We start from the raw sequence: 25,131 nt of genomic DNA on the forward strand, positions 1-25,131 counted from the left end.
GTTAGGCCAAATTCGCACACCCGTAGTGCAGTCCGTGGCCGCGGACCGCACTACCGTATGTGTATCTGTAGTGCTCCGTGCTTCACCCCAGTGATCTGCATTACATGTCCGTTTTTTTGCGGCACGAATCACGGCCCCGTGCACACGTACGGACGTGTGAACGGGTCAATAGAATAACATTGGTTTAATGTTCTGTCCGCAATTGCGTACAGAACAACAGACGTGTGAATTAGTTTTTATACTTGTAGGGCTCCTCAGTTGAAGTATGTTTGCAAATACAGTACAGATTCATTTAGCAAACTTGCCTCCTTCTTCTGACATTCTGCTCTTTCCCTCCCTGTTGACAGCTCGTTGTCTACGTTACAGACCACCACTCTGCTCTAAAATCAGTGGCCTGCCTGGTGTATATATAGCTATAAGTATACTCTGTGGAGGATATCTATTAAGCCTGCACCTGGCCTACTTTCGAAAAAAGCCATAGATTTTTTCCTAGGTACGCCCTGTTTGCCTGGGCAGGGGGCACAACAAGGTGGTGAGGAGGCCTGGCAGGTGCAGATTCTCGTGGCTGCCGTATGGCAGCCTCAGGTTCACCGGATTTACTGAGAGGTGTGTGCCTCTTAGTAAATCTGGCGTAGGGCATGGAGCAGGGCTTACTTAGACCGGCTTACTTGTTAAATCAGCTGCTTGATAAATGCCCCTCTGTATCTCCATACATCTACATTATTGCTACATATAAATTTGCTTATAGAGCAGAGAGGTAGTCCGTAACCTAGACAACCAGCTGTCAACAGTGGGAAGAAAAGAGCAGCATATCAGGAAAAGTAGACAAGTTTGCTAAATGAATATTTATATATGAGACATATTTAAAGGAGAAGTCTGCCAATTGCTTAAAGCCGGCAGCCTGCAGGGGCAGGGGGGAAATTGATGACAAGGAGGCACTTACCTCTCTTTGTGCCCATGGGAGCAGGGAGAGGTAAGTGCCTACTTGTCATCAGTTTTACCCCTCCCCCTGCAGGCTGCTGGATTTTAGCAATCGACGGACTTCTCCTTTAAATTAATAAGCCCTACAAGTACAACTATGTAAGTTTAGTTGGGAATACACCTTTAAGAGCACATAAACACATGTAATTTTCAGGGGTCACCATGAAATCACATGACACAACTGAAGGAAATGATTCAAATAAAAACAACAAATAAATGAGGTAATAGTAGCTGAATTATAAAAAAAAAAAAATAATATATATATATATATATATATATATATATATTACAATTTTCCTAATAACGTACCATTCTAAACTGGACAACCCCTTAAATGAATTATTCTTATGAGGATGGATCTTGCTGGATTTGCCCTCACCACTACAGCTTTACTCGGCTCTTATTGCAACTCACAGGGGAAAGTGGCATCTTTATTGATCGCCATGGTAAAAGCAGCTGCTTTGGACCACTAAACTGAGGGACCCTCATCCTTCCACCTATGACACCTATAAGGTATGACTATGCTAGAAATGCTCAATAATGAAATACCCCTTTAAATGAAAAACGCAGCCCTGCTACATCTGATGCATGCATACGTATCCTGTACAGCCTGCAGCGTGTCGTGTCAGAGAGTACAAATGGGAGTGTACATTAATAATACAGGAAGAGGACTGCGAGATAAAAAAAGAACGGAGTAATAGATATCAGAAGCAAGGTCAAAATCTGCGAGGTGAATTATCGTATGCCATGGTGCAAATGCGGCACTTTGTGTGAGTGTAGGAGGAAGACAGCAGAGTGAAAAGTACATAAAGCAAAGGTTCCTGTGCAGATAGGCATCCTCAAGGTAGGGCAGACTATAGGTCAAAGGATCCATCACACTGCCCATTAAATCTAAGCTAATGGTCATCCCTCTGCTTCCTCTGTCCCCTTAAAGTGTGGGTACACATGTCAATTTTGTGTGGCCGCTATTCATTGACTAGCAGCCGCACAGAACTGTCAGTTCACACAATGGAAAGTGCAGCTCCGGCCGCACTCTCCATTGTGGGCTATGCTGAATTGGCATGCGGGCGCACACGGATGCGCCTGCATCCCAATTCAGCACAAATTAAGTCCATCCGGCTGGTAAATGATCTTCACAGACTTCACAGTCTTATGCTGTGTGAACCTTGCCTTAAAGGGAAACTATCCGTGGGTTTGTGTAAACGAACTTGCTGATATCTCCCTGCAGCTGCCTGCCTCATCTTCCTAAATGTGGTTGGAGAACTTTTATCCAAATTAAATATGTAAATTAGCATTCCTTTGCCCCCTTTCGATCACGCCTTCCTATGCATATTCAATTATGCATAAGCAGGCTGGTCTTTAGGTAGGCGTGACTGACGGTGGCAGTGGGCAGGCCAACCAGTGCACTCGGGGCCAAGTAATGCCCCCAGGGCTCCTAACAGGCTCATTTACATATTTAATTTGAATTAAAGTTCTCCAAAACGATGGGCCGGACAATGAAAACAAGACCGGTGACGGAATGATGAGGAAGGCACTGCAGGAAGATATCAGCAGGTTCTTTGAGTTGGAACTCTCCTTTAAGCTAGACATATATTTCCTATAGCTGACCGCTTATTCAGCTCTAAGTTCTGACATATATACACACGCTTAACCGAGGAGAGGTTGCTGTGCTGTGATGGCGGTAGGAGAGAAAGCTGCTGCCAAGCATGAAAATGAGGACAACAGGACTAGGTATGTTTCTATCCAACATACCAAACCTTTGTCTCATGCTCATGGCAGATATTTAGAGCATGGGTGTAGCACAGGTGTCAGTGTGGTGTCCCACCATGGGTGTTCCTAGTGTGGACACCTGTCGCAAAAGTCTTGTACTCTAAGTAAAGTGGTGATGAAGTTGTGTATGAGTTTTGCCACAAGATGTCACTATGTATGATTTTTATGTATTGCACAGCTGTAGTCACTATAGGGTTACTGTCTTGTTAAATGATTCTGTGGCCCAATGAGAGATGGTCTTTTCCTTCTGCCTATCTCTATCCTTTTTCTTTACACACGCTCTTCTTCACCACTCACAGGGGTTCTTACACACACGGTAGGAAGTAGTCACATGGCGAGAGGAAGTGTAACGTCACCCTAGTTAGTTCCTCTCTGTTTCTCCGAGGATTAGGACACACACAGATCAGGCATCCCTGCTCAACTTAGCCAAGGCCTGGCTCTGCCAGGTTCCCTGTCCGGGAAAGAACAGCTGTGATAGTGGACAGACACACGTGTATGGAGAACGCAGAGACTTTCTTTTCACTAACTATCATTACAGACACTATGCAGTGCTAAGCAGATAAAGGAGGACAAGTCAGAGATCACCCCTTCCCACGCTGAGACCCTCTCTTAAAAGAGCAGGGCAGTATCCTAGACAGAGGAACTGACCCACATAGAGCAAAGCAACCCTAACCAAGGTCTACGTACTCTATCTCAGGTGACACTTGATAAATTCGAACTTAAAAAACACATCAACAGTAAGCGCAGGCTTAGTATCCATAGGGGTAGATTTATTTAGTAGTCTAATAATTATAAATGCGTTTTCAAGGCACACGGCCTCTTCCTCAGATAAGAATGGACAAAAAGTTAGTAGTGTGGGAGACCTAGGTGCTGCTCACACCTCCATCTGCAGTAGCAAGACCTGGATAAATTCGGACACTTAGCTACACTCAGGTAACCGAGACTGGGACTTGCATCACCCTCGTAGGACGCGTAACCCGACCCCGCAGGGCAGAAGGTGGTTATAGCGACAATCAGGTCGAAACACGGGCACAAGTATTCACTTCTCAAGTATTCTTCGAGTATCACTCCTTAAAAGTTTACAATGGGTTGGGGCTCTCCAGACAAACTCCTCTCCACTCTTCTGAACTTTTCTACTCTACTCCACACTCCACAACTGAACCAGCACTGCTATTCTACCTCAGCACTTCAGCATCTCTCAGTACAGATTTAGTGAACTCGGGTCTGTATCCCAGAAGTCACCTGTTACACTACTATCCTGTATTGTAATAGACTTTCAGTAAAGATCACTTCATTTATTCTACTGGGACCCAGTGATAATTGCACCAGCACCTATACATGCAGGCTACACTGTCCTTGGGTGATTTTCCCCTTTCTATGGGTGGCGGTACTGACAGTCTAGGTGGGTTATCTCCCCGCTCTGGCCCACCAAGATAAGAGCCCAAGGGACCCATCACAACCCGGCAGGTCAACGACCATTGGGGATCCGTCTAGCCAGACACTAAATAAATCAGGTATACCATCACACCTGTGTGCTGAGTTAGCACTGGCATCACGACAGCACCATCATTGGCTGAGCTATACGGCAACCACCAGCATGGCGGTTGGGCACTAAAACAGGCAAGTGCAACCACCACACCAGCATGAATGCCACCCCCTAACCCAGCCTGGTAAATATAACATGATGCCAGGTTAAGGAGGTGCAGTAAGAATTGTCAGCCTATGCCCCAGTCTTCCAGGTCTGTATGGGTGCTAAAATCTAAAAGACAAGAAGCTCCCATATCATTTGGGACAGTCCATGAGAATCAATCACAATTCTACATCAATCGGTAAAAGCCATGGTCAATATAATAAGAGGCAGAACACAAGACTGAACTTTTCTTTTAAAGCAACCTCACAAAATTAGGCAGTATGGATAAGTGAGGCAAAATACTTGCAAGGTTACTCAAACTTTGGAAAGCGTCAATGGTTGAGTTCCCCTTTAAGAAGATACTGCTCTATACTACATATGATTACTAAGCATTACGGAGCCATTATTAGAATTCCTGCTCTACAGGAGGATGGGATGCAGATTGTTTCTTAAGTAATGTATCAATAAAATGATCCTTTCAGTTAAACACTCTATAAACAGGGGGGGCAGTGGCGGGGTAATGGAGGGGGCAGCGTCGCTTCCACCATAATTATACCAAAGTATACTGCTGAGATGGGAGAATGGCTACGTATGAGACTGAGAAAAGGTCACATTAATTATTCATTTTCCTTCTGAGCATTATCGTGGGGGGAGGTAAAAGTGGATCAGGTATAAAGAGGGGCCCAGGATGTAAGCATGCTAGACCAAGGAGCAGTGACTAAGAGAGTAACTGCACAACTTAAAGGGGTTATCCAGCGAAAATCTTTTTCTTTCAAATAAACTGATGTCAGAAAGTTATATAGATTTGTAATTTACTTATTACTATTTAAAAATCTCAAGTCTTCCCATACTTATCAGCTGTTGTATGTCCTGCCGGAAATGTTGTTTTCTTTTATGTCTGACACAGTGCTCTCTGCTGCCACCTCTGTCCGAGACAGGAACTGTCCAGAGCAGTAGCAAAGCCCCATAGAAAACATCTCCTGCTCTGGACAGTTCCTGTCTCGGACAGAGATGGCAGCAGAGAGCACTGTGTGACTGAAAAGAAAACATTTCCTGCAGGACATACAGCAGCTGATAAGTACTGGAAGTCTTGAGATTTGTAAATAGAAGTATAACTTGATTTGAAAGAAAAATATTTTCGTTGGATAACCCCCTCAAAGTCAAAACAGGGTGTCTCCTATCTTAAAGGGATTATCCAGGATTAGTTGTTTCCACAGTATCCAGAAACAGTGCATTTCTGTCCTCAGGTTGTTTCTGCCATTACAACTTAGCTTTGTTCATTTGAATGGAACTGAGCTGCAATACTGGGGAAATGAGGGGCGCTGTTTTTTTTTCTAATCCTGGACAACCCCTTTAAAACAATGTATAACTGTTCTTCTGTTTCTATGAATCAGGGTTCCCCAACCTGTGACTCTTCAGCTGCTGCAAAACTACAGTTCCCATCATGCCCTGACAGCTTTCGGTACTTGTTAAAGGGGTTATCCAGTGCTACAAAAACATGGCCACTTTCCCCCTACTGTTGTCTCCAGTTTGGGTGGGGTTTTGAAACTCAGTTCCATTGAAGTAAATGGATAATAGTCAGATCCTCCACTCCAAAACTCTGGGTATATTCAGGCGCAGATCCAAGATAGGCAAGATAAAAGTAGATAGAACTATAAAAATTTATTAAAACAATGACACAACGCGTTTCGAAGTCGTGCTGACTTCTTTCTCAAGTGTCTTATACAAACTGGGCGTTTCTTGTGTCTGCAATTAGAGACCATCTGTGCCACAGCTCCTTCTGAGCATGTGCAACCCTTTTTATGGACCTTAGAATACAGTTTGTATAAGACACTTGAGAAAGAAGTCAGCACGACTTCGAAACGCGTTGTGTCATTGTTTTAATAAATTTTTATAGTTCTATCTACTTTTATCTTGCCTATCTTGGATCTGCGCCTGAATATACCCAGAGTTTTGGAGTGGAGGATCTGACTATTTGCTTACCGGTTTGGTCTCTGGGAGTTGCTGCGGTCCACACACATGCGTTACTGAGTGTTGTGCCTTCCATATGCACAACCATTACAGGTGAGAGTCTCCAATTACTCGCCTGTTTTTTTGCACATTTGCCATCAGACTTCACACTATGGAGCGCTGTCCACACTTCTCTTTTCTATTGAAGTAAATGGAGCTTAATTGCAAACTGCACCTGAACTGGAGACAAGTGGAAAAGTGGCCATATTTTTGTAGCGCTGGATAACCCCTTTAAGGTCATGGGTAACATCATGTTGTAGTGTTATGTATGTGTCGGTTTCCTCTCTGCTCCCGCTGACTGTTTATTCTCTTTGTAATAATGAATGAACAGGAAATTAAAACAATCATTGATTTTTTTTTTCATTTTTTGCCGACTTGCTAATTAAAACGTTTTTTTTCTTCCTGTTCTGTTCAATACATGGATTTCAGCTGCGGGCAGTCACTCTGTATCAAACTAAAGAGAACTTTTCCTGCATATGCTGCAACACCTCTCAAAATCCGGACTGATACCTCAATATCCAGAGATACAAGCCACTGCCTTCTTAGAGGGAATGTTCACTTTAATTTACCTTCTGCCATGTCATTGTCCAGAGTGAACTGAAATCTTTTGCGAATGGGCCGTGTTACACGGGACGATAATAGTTTCGTGTTATAGCAGGCAACAATTAAAGGAGAAATCGTTGATCGTTTAAAAGAATCTGGACTGATTTTCATCGTTGATTGTACACAAATCGTTCAAACATCGTTCGGTGTAATAACAAGTCGTTTGGTCGTGCCCTGGTCTATCGGCCCGGAAAGGACGACCGTAAGTAACGATCATTGTCCTCCTGTGTAATAGGGTGACCAATTTAAGATCGTTTGTCATAGCCGTCGTTTATCGTTAATCGCTCATAAATAGTAAATGTAATACCACCCTATGTCACGGTATGTAAGAACACACTGTACAGACGGGGGGAACTGCAACACCCATTCTATCTATTCATATATTTCCAGGAGGAATAATAGAGGCAACACAATAAAAAAGTAAAAAAAAACTAAAAAAATCATTTTAATTATATGGGAAATACCAGTATCCGGCAACACAGACAAATTAAGGGGGTAACAGTTTTTTTTTAAAGGGAATCTGTTAGCACCTAGGCTGTTCCTATGGGGCTGACAGTGTAGTGTAGATGTGTTCCCCCTATTGTGTCAGTTACTTTTCTTGAAGCCATGGATTTTGGCTCAACCTCCTGATTCCTAGTGACGCCATGTTCAGGGGTGCTTGGAGCGTTGTTGGCAAGGGCCATGCGTGTCCACTTGCCAGTTCACGCCTGCGCCCTGGATCTGTCCAATCTGCAAGCTCCTGTTGCCGGAATCACGCATGTGCCGTAATGCGGAGCACTACCGCGCATGCGCAATTCTGGCAACAAGAGCACACAGAACAGATAGATCCAGGTTGCAGGCGTGAAAAGGACACGCATGGCCCTTGCCAACAACGCTCCAAGCACCCCTGAACATGGCGTCACTAGGAATCAGGAGGCAGGGTCGAAATCAATATGCACGGCAAACAGGGAGGAGGAAGTAGTGGTGAGGTAGAAACATCTCACAGCTACTCCTGTTTGACACTCGTTTCAAATGTATTGGGCAAGATTGTGGAAAATCTACAGCACCGATGGCTTCAAGAAAGTTAACAGACACAATAGAGGACACACATCTACACTACACTGTCAGCACCTCGGGACCAGCCCAGGTGCTGACAGATTCCCTTTAAAGGGGTTATACAGGATTAGAAAAATATAGCTGCTTTCTTTTAGACAGAGAGCCACTCTTGCCCGAAGTAAGCAGCTATGTTTTTAAAAACCTCTTTAGGAGCACGCTGTGTTCACATCTGTTTGTTCCAGTAGGAGCCTCTACTACAGATTCAATCACAAAGCACAGACATAATAACACTGCATACCATGGAAACCCAATGGACCCCATTAGAGGGGACCAATTGGCACATTTGTGCTGAATGTTCCCGGTAAAATGTTGTTCAATCTGGTGCGCGGTGTATGTGTCATCTGGCGGGTGTCCGAGACATTACTAGTCATGGCTCTCTGCCTCTCAGCGCGCTCTGCAGGGGTGACGGACAGGCAAAGAGGCCAGAGGCTTGACTGGCAGAGAGCTGTGACTAATTACGGCTCGGACACCGCTCAGATGACTGGTTCACGGCTCTCCCATGCACCGTGAGCCGGAATAAACAATGTTTTCTCAGGATATAAAGGTATTGAGCAAACAACCGCTGACATGGTATGAGACCTGCTGAAAGATCTGTGCAGCATCCCTGGGAGCCTAATCAGCACAAATGTGCTATTTGGTTCCCTTTAAAGTAAACTGGGTCCATATGGCACCATTGGTGTTCGTCATGCAGCAGATCCGCTAGCGGCGTATTTTACATTGTTATTAATTTATTTTTTTTATCGGAGAACAAGACCTTAATCAAGAATCCCTAGTGAATTATGACTCCTTTTCTACTATTTTGTAGAGCAACTTTCTACTGAACTTGGGTGCTTTTGTGAGTATGCATGGTGATGGGGTGCAGGGTTACTAGTAACACCCAGGTCCAGGTTCCTGAGGTGGTCATAGGTCCTCTACCACATTAGTACACACCGTGTTGGGTGGGGACCCAATTTTAGATTTTGGTGCCCAGTTATGCCTATGAGTTAAGGAAATAAGTGCTGTAGGTGGTGCTTTCCATAGTACCATAGATGATACTTTTTATAGCCTACACCCAATAATGAGTTTATGAGAAGATGAAATCCCCAGAGGCAGTATTCTCTTCTAATAAGAATGTGAATATTTACCTTCATACTCAATCTTCCTCTTCTCCAGCTCAGCCTCCACCTGGTCTAAGACCATGGATAGTTCGATTAGGATCTTCTTCAGGTTATTGACGTTGTCATGTTCCAAAATTTTCGCCTTAAAAAAACATACAGGAATACCAGCATAAGATGGCTAGAAAATTTAAATAGGCCAATATGACTTACACCTGTCAAATATGTACGAGCTCTATTGGTGGTTTCAGTGACGTATCCTTCTACGGGTGACCCTATACACATTAGATGCCAAAATTGGGGGGTTTGACTAACTTAACGTGTATAGCCAGCTTAATAGGCATATCTAGTAGACTTGGGAATTTGGCTATCGATCAAGAAGAGGTATTCAAATGCCAAATGAAAGGACTTGAGCATGCCTGAATTGCAGACCTGTTCTAAGGGTCGTATGCTTCAAAAATGGACAAACCAGAAGACGTTACCACAGAAAGAAGATGAGGTTACTTCCCTGTGTATGTGAATGGGTCAAATTTAAATAACCATTTTATTGTCATGAAGTCTAGAGCCTTCATAATTCATGAACTAAGACCAACTTTTTGTGTTTTATTTTACATTTTGTGTCATTTTTTTTTTATTGTCAGGTATAAGGTTAGATTGGTGACCCTGGGTATGACTTTTTGAGTCATGTTATACACAAATGTCTGGGGAAAAGCAAAAGCCCTTTTTGTAGTGGTTCTACAGTCTACTTAATAGCTAGGGTGTCGAGCTGGTCACTCTCTACCCAGCTGGGTATGATATACCATACTGAAAGGAGTTTTCTACTTTTTGCCATAAGTTAGGGCCCTATTCCACCGGACAATTATCGTTTGCATAATCGTTAACGATTATTGATCTCAAACGACCGCTATTGCGAAAGACCTGAAAACGTTCACTCATTTCCATGGAACGATAATCGTTACTTATGATCGTAATTGCGTTTTTTCTTCCCTATTTATTCACTATTGCGTTCGTATCTATTGCGAACGACCGAATGATGTCTTATTCAATGCGAACGATTTGCGAATGTTTTGCGAACGAGCAACGATAAAAATAGGTCCAGGTCTTATAAAGCGATCAACGATTTCTCGTTCGGTCGTTAATCGTTAACTGCATTTCAAATGAACGATAATCGTTTAGATTCGAACGATTTAACGATAATCTGAACAATAATCGTCCGGTGGAATAGGGCCCTTAGAATGCTGCATGAATGGAGGATTATATCACCATGACCGTATATCACTCACCATAAGCTTTTTGTGTTTGGATAAGTATGGCTCTGTTAGTTGATGTTCTTCATGGTCGAGTTTCAATAGCTCGGTGTTAGCATTGGCAAGGTGTCCTGAGGAATTAATGATGGTAAGGAATTTAAAAAATACATATATTAATACACTATTTTCCTAAAATAGACCTGCATTGTACATTTGCTTGTTGGACAATCGGAGCTTTGGTTTAGACAGCTCCTTCTTGATCAGCACCTAAAAATGAGGGAAGAGTGAATACATGCCCATCGATGCCCGTCCTTTGCAACCAACAGTTCTACATTAGTCAAAATAGATGTTGACCTGTCAAATCAGTGCTCCCTTGCTCCTGGTTCCTTGCTCGCTGCCGTCACTATTACACGCACCAACAGCAAGCGGGTAAGTGCGGGGGTGCCACGGGGAGCTGCGGGTGGGGCTCCCTGGACAATCTTTACATCGTCTGAGGAGCCCATAGGAGATAACGGTGGTCTGCTGCCGCCGCTCCTGTTGTGCGGTACGATGGCCAGCAGACTGTTGTTATTGTTGAAGGGTTTTTTTTAACATGTTGACAGAAGAGCATCAGCTGACATAGTGTATGTCGGCTGATTGTTGCCTTTTAACACCAGCTATTACACCAAGCGCTTATCGCCCGTAATGGCCGATAATCGGCCAAATACCGCCAATAATCGCTTAGTGTAATGGGACCTTTATTTAGATGATGTTTGATGTTATTTTTTACCATAGGACAGGGTTGTATGTACGAGTGGAGCTAAACATTAGCCATTAATAGTGATATTGGGCTCCTCTTCCCATAACAAAGATCACAACTTACAACTCTTTCTAGTTATTGACAGCTGCCATAAATGCTTTTCCTAAAGGCAGCCAGCTAACATGCCCACTTACGGCGAATCTCAGCGGTGGCGTACTTTGGGATCATAGAATCTATGGTGAGCTCCGGGTGAAGAATACATCCATGAGTGTAGGCATCCATTGGGAGGCTCTCTAGGATTTCTCTGTACTGAAGAACCCTGGAGTGGAGTAGGCTTCCAGCTACTGGTATTAACTGTGGAATAAGTTCTGGAACACAAATACAATTAATTATACCATTAGCCAAGGACTATAAAACTCCAATCCAACCAACTCTAGCAGGTGCATCTACAGGGACTCTAACCCCTTGAAATTGAATGATCACTGCACTTTCAAAAAAATGTGGCTGACTCTATAATACAAGTGACTATATGAAACATTTTTATATATCTTATCAGACAAAAAATTCTATTTCTCCACTTATCAGATTACCTCCCCACCTCCCTAGTAACAAGCCACTCATTCTCAAAAACTGCTGCATCAATAAAGACCTATCTATAACCGATATTCTAACCTATATGTCCACATTCCAGACTCACTCAGGTCTATTCTATTACAATATCTTTTCCTCCTGCTCCAGCTCTACCCTTCAGCTCGTACCCCTCACAAGGCTCAGTGAAGCCAACAAGCAGCAATAATTCAGGCCTTTACCAGTGTTAACAGCTGGCTGCTCCCAGATGGCATCTTAAAAAGAAAATTAAACTGTGATCGGAGAGTCGGGCGATGCAGGAAACGCACATAAAACAATGGCTGCCCGTGCTCAGTGCACTAGATGATGGTGGGTACCATATATTACAGCTGATGCCAGGCGGATAGGGAAGGTGTGAAGGATCTATATACATCTATAAATGTGGTACAGCACAGTGCGGAAATAATGTTCTGGCACTGTTCAGACATGTATATCATAATCCAATGAGCCATCTTATTACATCAGGGAAACACCTGTTTTTTTTAAGAGCATAATGTGTACCTGTCATTAGATTAAAGGGATACTCCAGCAAAAATCATTTTCTTTCAAATCAACTTGTTTTAGAAAGTTATATAGATTTGTAATTTACTTCTATTAAAAAATCTCAAGTCTTCCCATACATATCAGCTGCTATATGTCCTGCAGGAAGTGGTGTTTTCTTTGCAGTCTGACACAGTGCTCTCTGCTGCCACCCCTGAGCGGGACAGGAACTGTCCAGAGCAGCAGCAAATCATCATAGAAAACTCTCCTGCTCTGGACAGTTCCTGTCTCACACAGAGGTGGCAGCAGAGAGCACTGTGTCAGACTGAAAAGAAAACACCACTTCCTGCAGGACATACAGCAGCTGAAAAATATGGGAAGACTGGAGATTTTTTAAATAGAAGTGAATTACAAATCTGTTTAATATTTTAAAACCAGTTGATTTGAAAGAAAAAGATTTTCACTGGATAACCCCTTTAACCCTTCAGACTGGTGACAAGGTGATGTTAGTGATTTCATTGCCCCTGGGAGCGCCCCCTTCATTGTGCACAGCTATTCCCCTACGACGCCACACTATGGAAATAATGTACAGGAGCAGGGACAATGCAAAGAATAGATGATCCGGCAATCCGGTAAAATGTACAACTTTTATTTCAATTCCGTATAAATTACAGGCATATCACACCATGATGCTACACACCACAGGGGTACACGTGACGCGTTTTGAACGCATTAATGTACAGGGATCACAGGAGCAGGGACACCTGACAAAGGCAGAAGTCCCTGCTCCTTCACACTGAGTATACAGTGTATGATTTGCTGCTCAGTTAACATTTACTGGCAGGGACACCTGACAAAGGCAGAAGTCCCTGCTCCTGTACACTGAGTATACACTGTATGATTTGCTGCTCAGTTAACATTTACTGGGCCAGGTGTATATGGCCTTCTGAAGTGGTGAAGCTGGATGCACTTCTGCTTACATGGTGTATCTGCTGTACTAGACTCTCCACACCTGTCCTAGTGAATGATAAATGAGGGCGAGGTATATAGTGTATACCTTACCACTCAAAGTACAGGAGCAGGGTGTCCGACAAGTGTCCCTGCTCCTTCATTGACCATGAATCTGAATCACATCCCCTGGCTGTTCATGCAAATTGGACCCGAAACAAATTTCTGGAGAATGACTCTAGTGAAGACAAGACGGACAAGGTCTTGGCAGATTTTTGGAAATAAGACAGGACTTTACCTCCCACAAAATTGTTCTCGACGTAGTCTATAATCTGGTTATAGTCACTTATGATGTTATCTCCATGGATGACTACTGGCACTTCCTCCCCGAGATTGAGTCTCATGAACCACGGCTCCTTCTGTTCTGCCAGGGGCAGGCTGACGTCTCGCTCGTCACATGGCAAACCCTTCTCTGCAATCACCAATCGTATCTGCGGGGGGAGAAGAAGCTCTTTATATCTACACAAGGCTTGTTTCCATCATGACAGTGACAATTCAGTTTTGTAAAGAGGATGTTGTGACAAGAAGCTGATCCCGGGATGTTTTGCTGCACAAATCACAAGCAATCAGCTGTGAACTAGGAAGCAACCTTGCTGCATGTGCTCAGTTCTTCTGCAGCGCCACCACTGGGCAAATGAGGCATTACACTACACAATTTTGTCAAGTCATATCTGATCTCCACTCTAAATTGGAAATACGGGGGGCACCCCTATTCCCTAACAGGGTATTTCAAATGTTTTTTCTACTTTAGAAAATCCCTTTATCTTGCCAAGGACCCAGCAATGTGCTGACTGAATACAGAATACAGAACTCTATACTCATACAGTCCTCATGGTTTCTATAGCATGCCACTGCTTGAGTCAAGGTGATCCGGTACCACCTGTGCATGAAGGTTTGTCAGGTGGACTGTTCATGCCCTTCACTGATGATACATTATGGCTCTCAGGATTTGCTGTGGCTTCAGAAATAACCGTGACTGAGCATATCAGTAAACTGTTCCCTATGCCTTAATGCACTGCAACAGCTGACTCAGCAATACTGTATGTAGTAGACAGATGCAGCAGAGCTGAATGTGTCCTTTGACACAACTCTTGCAAACTGGGCTGAAATCCCATCCTATGTACAGCATCTGCTTTCCTTAGTAGACGAAATACATAGGACAAATAACAAACTTTTTTCTTATTAGTAGTTTTCCTTCCTTATCAGTAGTCATCACTAACTGCGCCTTCGGTCTAAATACAAATGGGCTCTCCATTGTTTACCGTTAACCTGAAATCTTTCCCCATATTACACAGAACGATAGTCGTTAGTTAAGATCGTTACTACGAACGTTATTGCGATCGTTACCAAACCAATGAACAATGTGCAATTACACTGAACGATTAGTGAAAAATGCGGAACTTGAGCGAACGAATGTGGAATTACAGCAAACGATAAGCGAACGATTAACAATAATTTTAGGTTCAGATCTAAATCAACGATCAGAGACATACGAACGATTTTTCGATCGTTGCCTGCAATTACACAGAACGATTATAGTTTAAAATTGAACGATATAACGATTTTTCGCACGATAATTGTCCCTTTAGGAATCAGTCAGGATTTGAGAGTGTGGACACCCAGCTGGTCCTGTGAGATGAACATTACATCGGTTTTCCCTTAGGGCACAGGGTCACAGATGATAGTATTCTCTTCCGGAGCCCCCTCTATCAGTCAGTACAGCACTTGGTGGTCTGGCTTCTGTATGTAGTATTCTGTAGCCCTGTCAGGACTGTACAGATGAACTGGGCCGGGCGGGGGGGGGGGGGGGGGGTTTAGGGGGACAGGTTTGATGTCACCTGTCGCCATATTATATAATTCAGGATTTATGCTCCAGCCTGGCTGTTATACACGTCCTGTCCTGATGTTATTTAATTTAATGCTCTTAGGCGCAGACTTTATTGGATTTGCGGTTTATTACTGCAGGCGACTTGGCATCATACGCGAGGCTGACCTGCTGTGTGATGCTTCAGGCCTAGTATCTCTCTATATGACTATGTGTAAACTGAGAAGTTTTAGATTCAAAATAGCAAAAGTTAAGTCATATTCACTTCTGGATTACAAGAAGTTCTAAGCTACTAGTTAAATAACAGGTAATGGGCATCATACCTGTGTCCATTCAGGGGGAAATATATAATCCTGGGCCAAGGCAAAATATTAATGTTGACGCAACTATGACGACCTCTGCAAACTATTAGCTGGCCCAAATGAATAGGATGAAGGTATGATGCCTGCCAGGACCTGCGTCCCGCCACCCCAAAAAATTATTACAGAATTTTCACAATAAAAAATAAACCTACTGCAGAATCACATAGTATTGCTTACATGTCTGCCCAGTTCTAAATCCATTTGTCTGTAATCCTCTCCCTTACCTTATGTTCTCTCTCTCTACTTCCTGGTTGAGCAGTTGCTTGGTACTAAAATTCCCAGAATGCATTGCTTTTTCTCAGCTCTTCATCGCAGCCCTTCCACCCTGCCTACTCCACTCCCACAGCACTTATGGCAGTTGCTCTCCACCACAGGCTATCTCTCCACACAGCAAGTCCGCCAAATCTGTTGTTTTCACTGCCTGCTCCTCTGCTTGTGGCACCATTCATCAAAAGGCAACATGCTGTAAACATGGCTAATTTTTTTCCAACAAGATCCAGCCAAGATCCAGTCTCGGGAGAGAGGGAGGAGCTGGAGACAATACCACATTGAAAATGAAAGGGCTGCACAACTTCCTGTCAACTAATTATGCAAAACACTACTGGAATACTCCTTTAATCATACTGCATGATATATGACCATGATGTATTACTGATATTTTAGCATGTACTTTCTGTAGACATTAAAACTCCCTCATTCTGCCCTGTGCAGCTGTCTACACTTTTACTTTTACTATTGTAAAAACTGCTTATCTTGGCTCATGCAGTAAAACACATTCATTATTGACTCTTCACTAGGTTATAAACTAAGATTAAGTTCCCCCTAATGGAGTAACTCCTGAAGTGAAAGGTTTATTTTCATGATTGAGACCTATCTAAAGCTATAGACATGGGGGTCCACATGCTGAGCCCCCATCCACCAACCTCTAAAGGTGCTGCAGCCCTTTGCAGATAGTATACCCACAACCACTTCTGCATTCTAGAGCCCAATATATTGCCTTAGTCTGTCCAATAAGTCACATTGATGAAGTCATCAATACTAATTACTCATTACAGAAATTATTGCATTTCCAATATCTGCTGCCTGAGCCTCTGTGGGTAAATGACGACCATCTTCAACCCAGGCTCCCATATACCATCCCCACTGCAGTATACAGGACAGAAGTAGCATTGCGTATTAACAAATACATATGCATCCCCTCCATAACTGCATGTACCAGATCATTCACCTATATTTTGCTTTCTGGTACAGTGCTTCAAATTATCTGCTTAGCTTTATCCATCTGAGCAACTTATAGCATATCCACATGAGCCACCCCTACTAGACACTTATGGCATATCCACATGACCCACATCTAGTGGACACTTATGGCATATGCTCTATTAGGGTAGCTTCACACACACCGTATGGCAGTGAATTTTCTGCTGCGGATACGCAGCAGATTTGATGTAAATAACTGAACACAGCATCAAATCTGCAGCATCAAATCTGCTGCAGATCTGTTGCAGATCTGCTGCACATCGGTTGTGTGTGTTAGCACCCCTAAGGTTTATTAGAAGTACAAGCATTGCAGACCCAAGGGCCTTTATTTTGCTCCCAGCTACCATGGAAACGTATTGGCACCCCATAATCATACTGTGGTGGTCAATAGGGTGACAGGGCAGCCCCTTCCTCTGAAACGATGTAAAGTGATACTATCAACCCCCTTACTCTACGAGGATGAGGTATGGGAAATGCTACACAGAGGGCCTATTATATATAAGACGATGCTACAAAGAGGGGCCTATCCTACATGGGAGATGCTACACAGGGGAGCCTATTCTACATGGGAAATGCTACACAGAGGGGCCTATTCTACATGGGGGATGCTACACAGAGGGACCTATTCTATATGGGGGATGTTACACAGAGGGGCCTATTCTTTATGGGGGATGCTACACAGGGGGGCCTATTCTATATTGGGGATGCTACAGCGGGGCCTATTCTATATGGGGGATGCTACACAGAGAGGCATATTCTTTATAGGGGGATGCTACACAGAGGGGAATATTCTTTATAGGGATGCTACACAGCAGGGGAGCCTGTACTATATAGGAATGCTGCACATGGGGGCTTACACTATATAGGGGCTGCTGCACAAGGGACCTTTATTATATGGGGGCTGCTGCACAGGGGTGCTTTAATATATTGGACTGCTGCAGGGGGCTGTACTATATGCTGACTGCACAGCAGGGACCTATACTATATAGGGATCTTACTACAATATAGGGGCCTTAAAACTATTTGTGGGCACAGAGTACCTTTATAGGGGCTGCACAGAGTGGCCTATCTACTATATCGGGCACAGGGGATCTAAATACTATATGTGCTGGAGCAAAGAGCCTAAACTGTTTCTCTCGCAGATTTTGGAGAAAGGATTTATGGCCAAGAGAAGATTTCAAGATGTCCTGTGCTGGATGGAGAGACAAAGGAAATGTGAATGACTGTGATCAGAAAAGATGTCCCCTGTCAGTGGATGTAGCGGCACTCTCTTATAGGGTCTGTCATGGTAGTGATAGTGGTCATGATTACAAAAAGAAGAAATAGATACCGGCACTACTGCATATGGTAAAAAAAAACTTTTGCATTTTTCAAAACTTTTTTCATGGGAGTACGAGTTCTTACTGTACAAACAGTATATGGGGTGCTCACTTCTACTTCTACAATTGTGATCAACATCGGAGAAGCAAAAGGGAAATGCGGAGGTCACTCACCATTAAAAACTTATTTCTTTATTCAAAATCTTCTAAAAATACGCCATTGCAGGACGAGCATATAACAGGACGCCAACTCCTTGTAATCAGCTTAGCAGCTGATATGCTGCTACGCGGATTCCTATTGTATGCTCGTCCTGCAATGGCAATGTATTTTTAAAAGATAGTGGTCATATTATTATTAGTGGTATGTATTATTGGTAATATATTTATTTTGTTCAGATGGAGTATGGAGGCAATATGTAATATTATCACACAAGCTTCAAAGAGATGTCGGCACTATCACATTCAGCGGTGAGGAATGTGTTCACAAATGTGTTTTAAGTGTAGGAAGTGTCACTCTTGGTATCTCGGGTAACAGGATTGTTCAAACCCGATCGTCTTGCCTATATGTGGTGCTCAGACAGGTTTGCAGATATAAGTCCATCCAACATAATGCACAAGCCAGGTAGGAAAGCAACAGAAAGGTAACCAGTAGCACTCACCAGTCTTCAGGCAATACGTATCTTTATTTCAGGGTGACATCAAACAGGTTGGTGTGGGGCAGGGGGAGACAGATCCAGCAGATGCCTGAGAGCTACTGGTTACCTTTCTGTTGCTTTCCTACCTGGCTTGTGCAATATATAATATTATAACTATGTATGTATTGGGGCACTTAATACTGTGTGGGGAGACTTAAAGGTGCCAACCGCACCTGAACTGGAGACAACAGTAGGGGAAAAAGTGGCCATGTTTTTGTAGCGCTGGATAACCCCTTTAAGGCCCTATCCCACGGACGATTATCGGCTGATATCGGCCATTACGGACAATGGAATAGAAGGCAACAATCAGCCGACATCGTTCATGTCGGCTGATCGTTGCTGTGGTTTGTCTTTCAACCATGTTTCAACTGCTGCCGTTGCCTCGTGGAATAGGAGCGGCGGCAGCAGACCGCCACCATCCTCTATGCACAAGAAACAAAATATAAGACAGCGCTCCATAGCGTAATTCAGACAGGGCTGAAGTGGGGAAAGTAAGCACATAGAATTCTCACCTGAGTAGGTTGTGATGGTGTAAGGCACAACTCTTACTGATAACATGTGAAAGAACCGCAGCCACTCCCGACTAATCCTCACAGGGATTAAAGACAGACAGTATCCTCCTCAACTCCAAGGCGGGTACAACAGGCGCAGGTCCAAGGGGTGATAGTGATATAAAATATCATAAAATTTATTAAAAGAATTATGCCAGCAAGACAATGTGTTTCAAGACCGGTTCGGTCTCTTTATCAAGTGTCTAAAATGATTTTAGACACTTGATAAAGAGACCGGACCGGTCTCGAAACGCGTTGTGTCGCTGGCTTAATTCTTTTATTACATTTTATGATATTTTATATCACTATCACCCCTTGGACCTGCGCCTGTTTTACTCGCCTTGGAGTGGAGGAGGATACTGACCATCCTCTATGGGCATCCCGGGCGATCTAGCAATCACCTGGGCAGCCCCCCGCAACCCCTCCCACACTCACCCGCTCACTGCTGCCGCGTGTAATAGCTAACAGCTCTTGTTTGCTCCTCACAGTCGGCCTGTGGAATAGGGCCTTTAGACTGTGTCCTTCAAGGGAACCAATAAGCACGTTTGTGCTGATTAAGGCCTCTTTGCCTGCCAATCACCCCCAAAGAGCACACTCACAGGCTGAAATTCATACTAGTCACAGCCCGGACACCACCCAGGTGACAGCTAGTTCACAGCTCTCTCTGCAGTGTCCCAGAACAGAGGTTTTCTCTAATCTCTCTCAAAAGTGTATATTTATATATATGGATTTGTCTATATTCCATTGTCCCTGTTCTGGAAACTATAATGGCCACTGCAAACTGTTGGTATTATGTCGCCCCCAGTGTTCAAGTATGGTATTTTTCTTGTATATTCATATACCTATGGTTCAATGGTGTGATTATGCAATAGGCTTGGTGTCACGTGACTGTTCCCCGGCTGCCATGGTAACCCCAATAGCCGTCGAGCTTCGGCTGGGGATGCTATGTCACTTTCTGTCCACCTCAGTTCTTCCCTCTACCTTCAAAAGGGAAGGGTGTGTTTCGCACAACGCACAACTACCGTTGTTTCTGAACCCTGGCATTGGTCTAGTTATTGGTGCCTTGACTAGGGACAACGAGGAACTGTCCGGGCCCTGCATGGTCAGGTTCCCGTGGGTTAGTCAGCTCCCCTCGTGCCAATACCGTGACCCAGCATCTGGCAACTGGCTACCCGGGTCCTACCCAGTACTACCACCTACTACTACCCTCAGCGGGAGGCCCCAGCGCATCTCCCTGCACTGTGTGGCAGATTAAACAACGTTTTACTGGTACATATACAGATACCGAGCAAGTATGACCTGTGCGGCGTCCCTAGGAGCATTTATGTGGGGAAAAATGATAAGGGGAGCACTCCCTACACAGCATATGAGCGCACTCTCTGTATACATTCTGGTCTCTGCTGCGTCCGGGATGGGGGCGCCAAAGGCAAATTCCGCACAGGGCGCCATCTACCCGTTTTCTTTTCTTTTTTTTTTTTTTTAGCAGGGGTTAAAGTGAGCTAGGGCTAGGGCAGCGGCGGATCCCTTTTTGGATGTTTGCTACTGGAAATATATTAATGGATTAAAGGGGTATTCCCCCCAAAATTATTTTTGCATTAATACATTGCCCACCCGTAGCTTTCCATCTTTCCAATATAAATTTATTACAGATTCTGCACAGTTCTGCTGTTATCTAGGTGCCCCACCCCCACGGATTGCATAGAATCATCAGCTCTCAGTCCACTCCGACACCGCTCCCTGCTCCTGGCCTCGACCCTCCGAGACGGCATCACGTGTCCTCCATCTCTTCAATGGGCTGGGTTAGCGCTTCTAACCCAGTCCACTGAAGTGAGGGAGGACAGTGAGACGCTGCAGCTGTCTGCCTCTCTGACAGCAGCACCGTCCACTGTGTGCCCCTCACCCTGGAGCTCACCAGCTCTATGTAACCTCCCCACCCTGAGCGTATCCACAGTCTGTGCCCCCCGTCTCCCGGTGGCCGCTGGCAGCCTCCGATAAGTGCAACTGTGTAGCGGCGCCCCCCACAGAGATCACCCATATCATGCATCTCCCTCCCCCCACACTGTGTGCACAACCCCTTCACTCCTCCCCTCTCCATCAGGCTGTGCATTTACCCCCGCTCACCCGGTGGCTGCCCGCAGCGCTCCTATGCCTGCAGCCCCAACTGTGTGACGCCCCCAGCCCCCTCATCCGCGGCCGCCCGGAGCCTGCTCACCCCTGGACGCCCGCAGCCCTCTCACCTGCGGCCGCCCGCAGCCCTCTCACCCGCGGCCGCCCGCAGCCCTCTCACCCGCGGCCGCCCGCAGCCCTCTCACCTGACGCCGCCCGCAGCCCTCTCACCCGCGGCCGCCCGCAGCCCTCTCACCTGACGCCGCCCGGAGCCCTCTCACCCGCGGCTGCCCGCAGCCCTCTCACCCGCGGCCGCCCGCAGCCCTCTCACCCGCGGCCGCCCGCAGCCCTCTCACCTGTGGCCGCCCGCAGCCCTTTCACCCGCAGCCGCCCGCAGCCGTCTCATCTCAGCTCTGCTACATTGTGCTCACTATCTCAGCTCTGCTACATCGTTCTCACTATCTCAGCTCTGCTACATCCTCATCACATCTCAGCTCTGCTACATCGTTCTCACTATCTCAGCTCTGCTACATCGTTCTCACTATATCAGCTCTGCTACATCGTTTTCCCTATCTCAGCTCTGCTACATCGTTCTCACTATCTCAGCTCTGCTACATCGTTCTCACTATCTCAGCTCTGCTACATCGTTCTCACTATCTCAGCTCTGCTACATCGTTCTCACTATCTCAGCTCTGCTACATCCCCATCACATCTCAGCTCTGCTACATCCCTATCACATCTCAGCTCTGCTACATCGTTCTCACTATCTCAGCTCTGCTACATCCCTATCACATCTCAGCTCTGCTACATCGTTCTCACTATCTCAGCTCTGCTACATCCCCATCACATCTCAGCTCTGTTACATCGTTTTCACTATCTCAGCTCTGCTACATCGTTTCACTATCTCAGCTCTGCTACATCGTTCTCACTATCTCAGCTCTGCTACATCGTGCTCACTATCTCAGCTCTGCTACATACCCATTACATCTCAGCTCTGCTACATGGCCATCACCTTCTCAACTCTGGTACATCATCATCCTTATCATCATCAGGCATAAGCATTGCATGATGGGAAATGTAGTTTCCTATCTTGGATATAGACCATCTTTTAGAAAAACTTGTAACTCAGGAATGGAAGCAGCTAGAAAGATGGAAGACGGCTCAAAATTCTCAGGGGGACTTTGTGAGTAAGACTAGCTAGTTTTGGAGGCATTTCAATTTTTTAGCTCTTGGGGGGAATACCCCTTTAAGGGTATGTTCGCACTGAGGAATAGGCAAATAATTGAAGAGGAAAGTTTTTTGCTTAGAATTCCTCACCCCAAGGGGAATTCGAGCAGAATTTGAATGTAAATGAAGTGGAATTCAATTAAAGTAGAATTCACATAGAATTAAAGCCCCATTGACATTTATAGGAATTATCTAGTGGAATCCACCCAAAGAAATGACATGTCAATTCTTTGGGCAGAAAGCGGATCCGCAGCGGAAAATTCTGCCTTGTGGACAAGAGAGCGGAAATCCAATTGAACACAATGGGACATTGATCTGTTCATATTTTACAGGCGGAATTTCAAGCAAAATCCGTGGGAAATTTAATGCGGATTCTGCTTCAAATTCCTCAGCGATTCCTTAGTGTAAACATACTCTCTTATACAGAAAAACTTTAAGGCCATGTTCCCACGTAGTAAGACACTGGCCATTCCGTGGCCTGGTCACAGAACGGCTAGTGTCAGAGAAGATCATCCTGTCCAGTACTGCAATACGGGCCGGATGACCTTCACTGCCACTGAATTCGGATGTGGGCGCATTCCCCGGATACCCCGCTGCACACAATGGAGCGTGCGGCCGAAGCTCCAGCTCTGGCTCCATACTTAACGGCTCTTATATAACTGCTTGCGTGTAATCGAATATGAATTCTTCAGAATGTAATTAATAATTGAATTACTCTCGGTTGTGTAAGGTAATGTTTATCTGCTCTACTTCCCACAATGCTGTGATTGTCACCTAGAATGCGCCAAGTCATCCTTTTATGTGTACGGACGCATGTAACAGATGCAGGAGAACCAGAAAGGCTCAGAGCAGTCATATTATCTTTATCAGGTACATACAGCACAGCTTTAATTAGATTAATTGATTATTGATCACATTCTAAAGGCTGATGCACAAAAGTACTATGGCCTGTGAAGCCCGAGCAGCCAATATCAAGCCTAGAGAGCACGGGGGCCTAGGGGTATAACTGGGCCTAGCAGAAGGATGTGTTAGTTACCTGGGCTGATAGCTGCAAAAGTACATGTGTGTTGTGTGTGTGAGTGGTACTTGTGTCTTAAGTGTGAGTAGTGCACATGTCCTATGTGTGAGTGGTGCATGTGTCCAATATGTGAGGGGTGCATGTGTACAATATGTGAGTGGTGCATGTGTACAATATGTGAGTGGTGCATGTGTCCAATATGTGAGTGGTGCATGTGTACAATATGTGAGTGGTGCATGTGTCCAATATGTGAGTGGTGCATGTGTCCAATATGTGAGGGGTGCATGTGTACAATATGTGAAGGGTGCATGTGTCCAATATGTGAGGGGTGCATGTGTACAATATGTGAGTGGTGCATGTGTACAATATGTGAGGGGTGCATGTGTCCCTTATGAGTGGTGGATGTGTCCTATGTGTAAGTGGTGCATGTGTCCTTTGTGTGAGTGGTGCATGTGTCCTATGTGTGAGTGGTGGATGTGTTTTATGTGTGAGTGGTGCATGTGTCCTTTGTGTAAGTGGTGATGCATGTGTCCTATGTGTGAGTGGTGCATGTGTCCTTTGTGTAAGTGGTGATGCATGTGTCCTATGTGTAAGTGGTGCATGTGTCCTATGTGTGAGTGGTGGATGTGTCCTATGTGTGAGTGGTGCATGTGTCCTTTGTGTGAGTGGTGCATGTGTCCTACGTGTGCGTGGTGATGCATGTGTCCTATGTGTGAGTGGTGCATGTGTCCTATGTGTGCGTGGTGATGCATGTGTCCTATGTGTAAGTGGTGCATGTGTCCTATGTGTGAGTGGTGGATGTGTCCTATGTGTGAGTGGTGCATGTGTCCTTTGTGTGAGTGGTGCATGTGTCCTACGTGTGCGTGGTGATGCATGTGTCCTATGTGTGAGTGGTGCATGTGTCCTATGCGTAAGTGGTAATGCATGTTTCCTATGTGTAAGTGGTGCATGTGTCCTACGTGTGAGTGGTGGATGTGTCCTATGTGTGAGTGGTGCATGTGTCCTATGTGTAAGTGGTGATGCATGTGTCCTATTTGTAAGTGGTGATGCATGTGTCCTATGTGTAAGTGGTGCATGTGTCCTACGTGTTAGTGGTGATGCATGTGTCCTTTGTGTGAGTGGTGCATGTGTCCTACGTGTGCGTGGTGATGCATGTGTCCTATGTGTAAGTGGTGCATGTGTCCTATGTGTAAGTGGTGATGCATGTGTCCTATTTGTAAGTGGTGATGCATGTGTCCTATGTGTAAGTGGTGCATGTGTCCTACGTGTTAGTGGTGATGCATGTGTCCTTTGTGTGAGTGGTGCATGTGTCCTACGTGTGCGTGGTGATGCATGTGTCCTATGTGTAAGTGGTGCATGTGTCCTATGCGTAAGTGGTGATGCATGTTTCCTATGTGTGAGTGGTGCATGTGTCCTATGTGTGAGTGGTGGATGTGTCCAGTGTGTGAGTGGTCCCTGTGACCTTTGTGTAAATGGTGGATGTG

At 44.9% G+C, this 25,131-nt stretch overlaps 2 protein-coding genes across 4 annotated transcripts in view; both read right to left on the reverse strand.

Moving 5' to 3' along the window:
- The window catches only part of PKIG (cAMP-dependent protein kinase inhibitor gamma), a 389,802-nt gene that overhangs the window by 309,128 nt on the left and 55,543 nt on the right, over window positions 1-25,131 (reverse strand). The window contains exon 1 of one of the 2 annotated variants that reach the window (XM_069953876.1): window positions 8,529-8,538. The exons of the other annotated variant lie outside the window; for it this stretch is intronic. The gene's annotated coding sequence lies outside the window, so the exon portion shown is untranslated. Of the gene's footprint in view, window positions 1-8,528; window positions 8,539-25,131 lie in introns of those variants that run through there. 2 annotated transcript variants of the gene reach the window in all.
- GDAP1L1 (ganglioside induced differentiation associated protein 1 like 1) overlaps window positions 1-25,131 on the reverse strand; it is a 30,304-nt gene that overhangs the window by 1,230 nt on the left and 3,943 nt on the right. Inside the window, exons 1-5 of one of the 2 annotated variants that reach the window (XM_069953873.1) lie at window positions 20,139-20,196; window positions 13,523-13,715; window positions 11,364-11,537; window positions 10,467-10,561; window positions 9,214-9,328 (exon numbers count right to left, since the gene is read on the reverse strand). In XM_069953873.1, the coding sequence (XP_069809974.1) occupies window positions 9,214-9,328; window positions 10,467-10,561; window positions 11,364-11,537; window positions 13,523-13,628 (490 nt within the window). In that variant the 5' untranslated portion in view covers window positions 13,629-13,715; window positions 20,139-20,196. Of the gene's footprint in view, window positions 1-9,213; window positions 9,329-10,466; window positions 10,562-11,363; window positions 11,538-13,522; window positions 13,716-20,138; window positions 20,197-25,131 lie in introns of those variants that run through there. The other variant, XM_069953872.1, reaches the window with a different exon arrangement.

This window comes from Dendropsophus ebraccatus, chromosome 14 (genome assembly GCF_027789765.1).
Source record: "Dendropsophus ebraccatus isolate aDenEbr1 chromosome 14, aDenEbr1.pat, whole genome shotgun sequence".
Taxonomy (NCBI): Eukaryota; Metazoa; Chordata; class Amphibia; order Anura; family Hylidae; genus Dendropsophus; species Dendropsophus ebraccatus.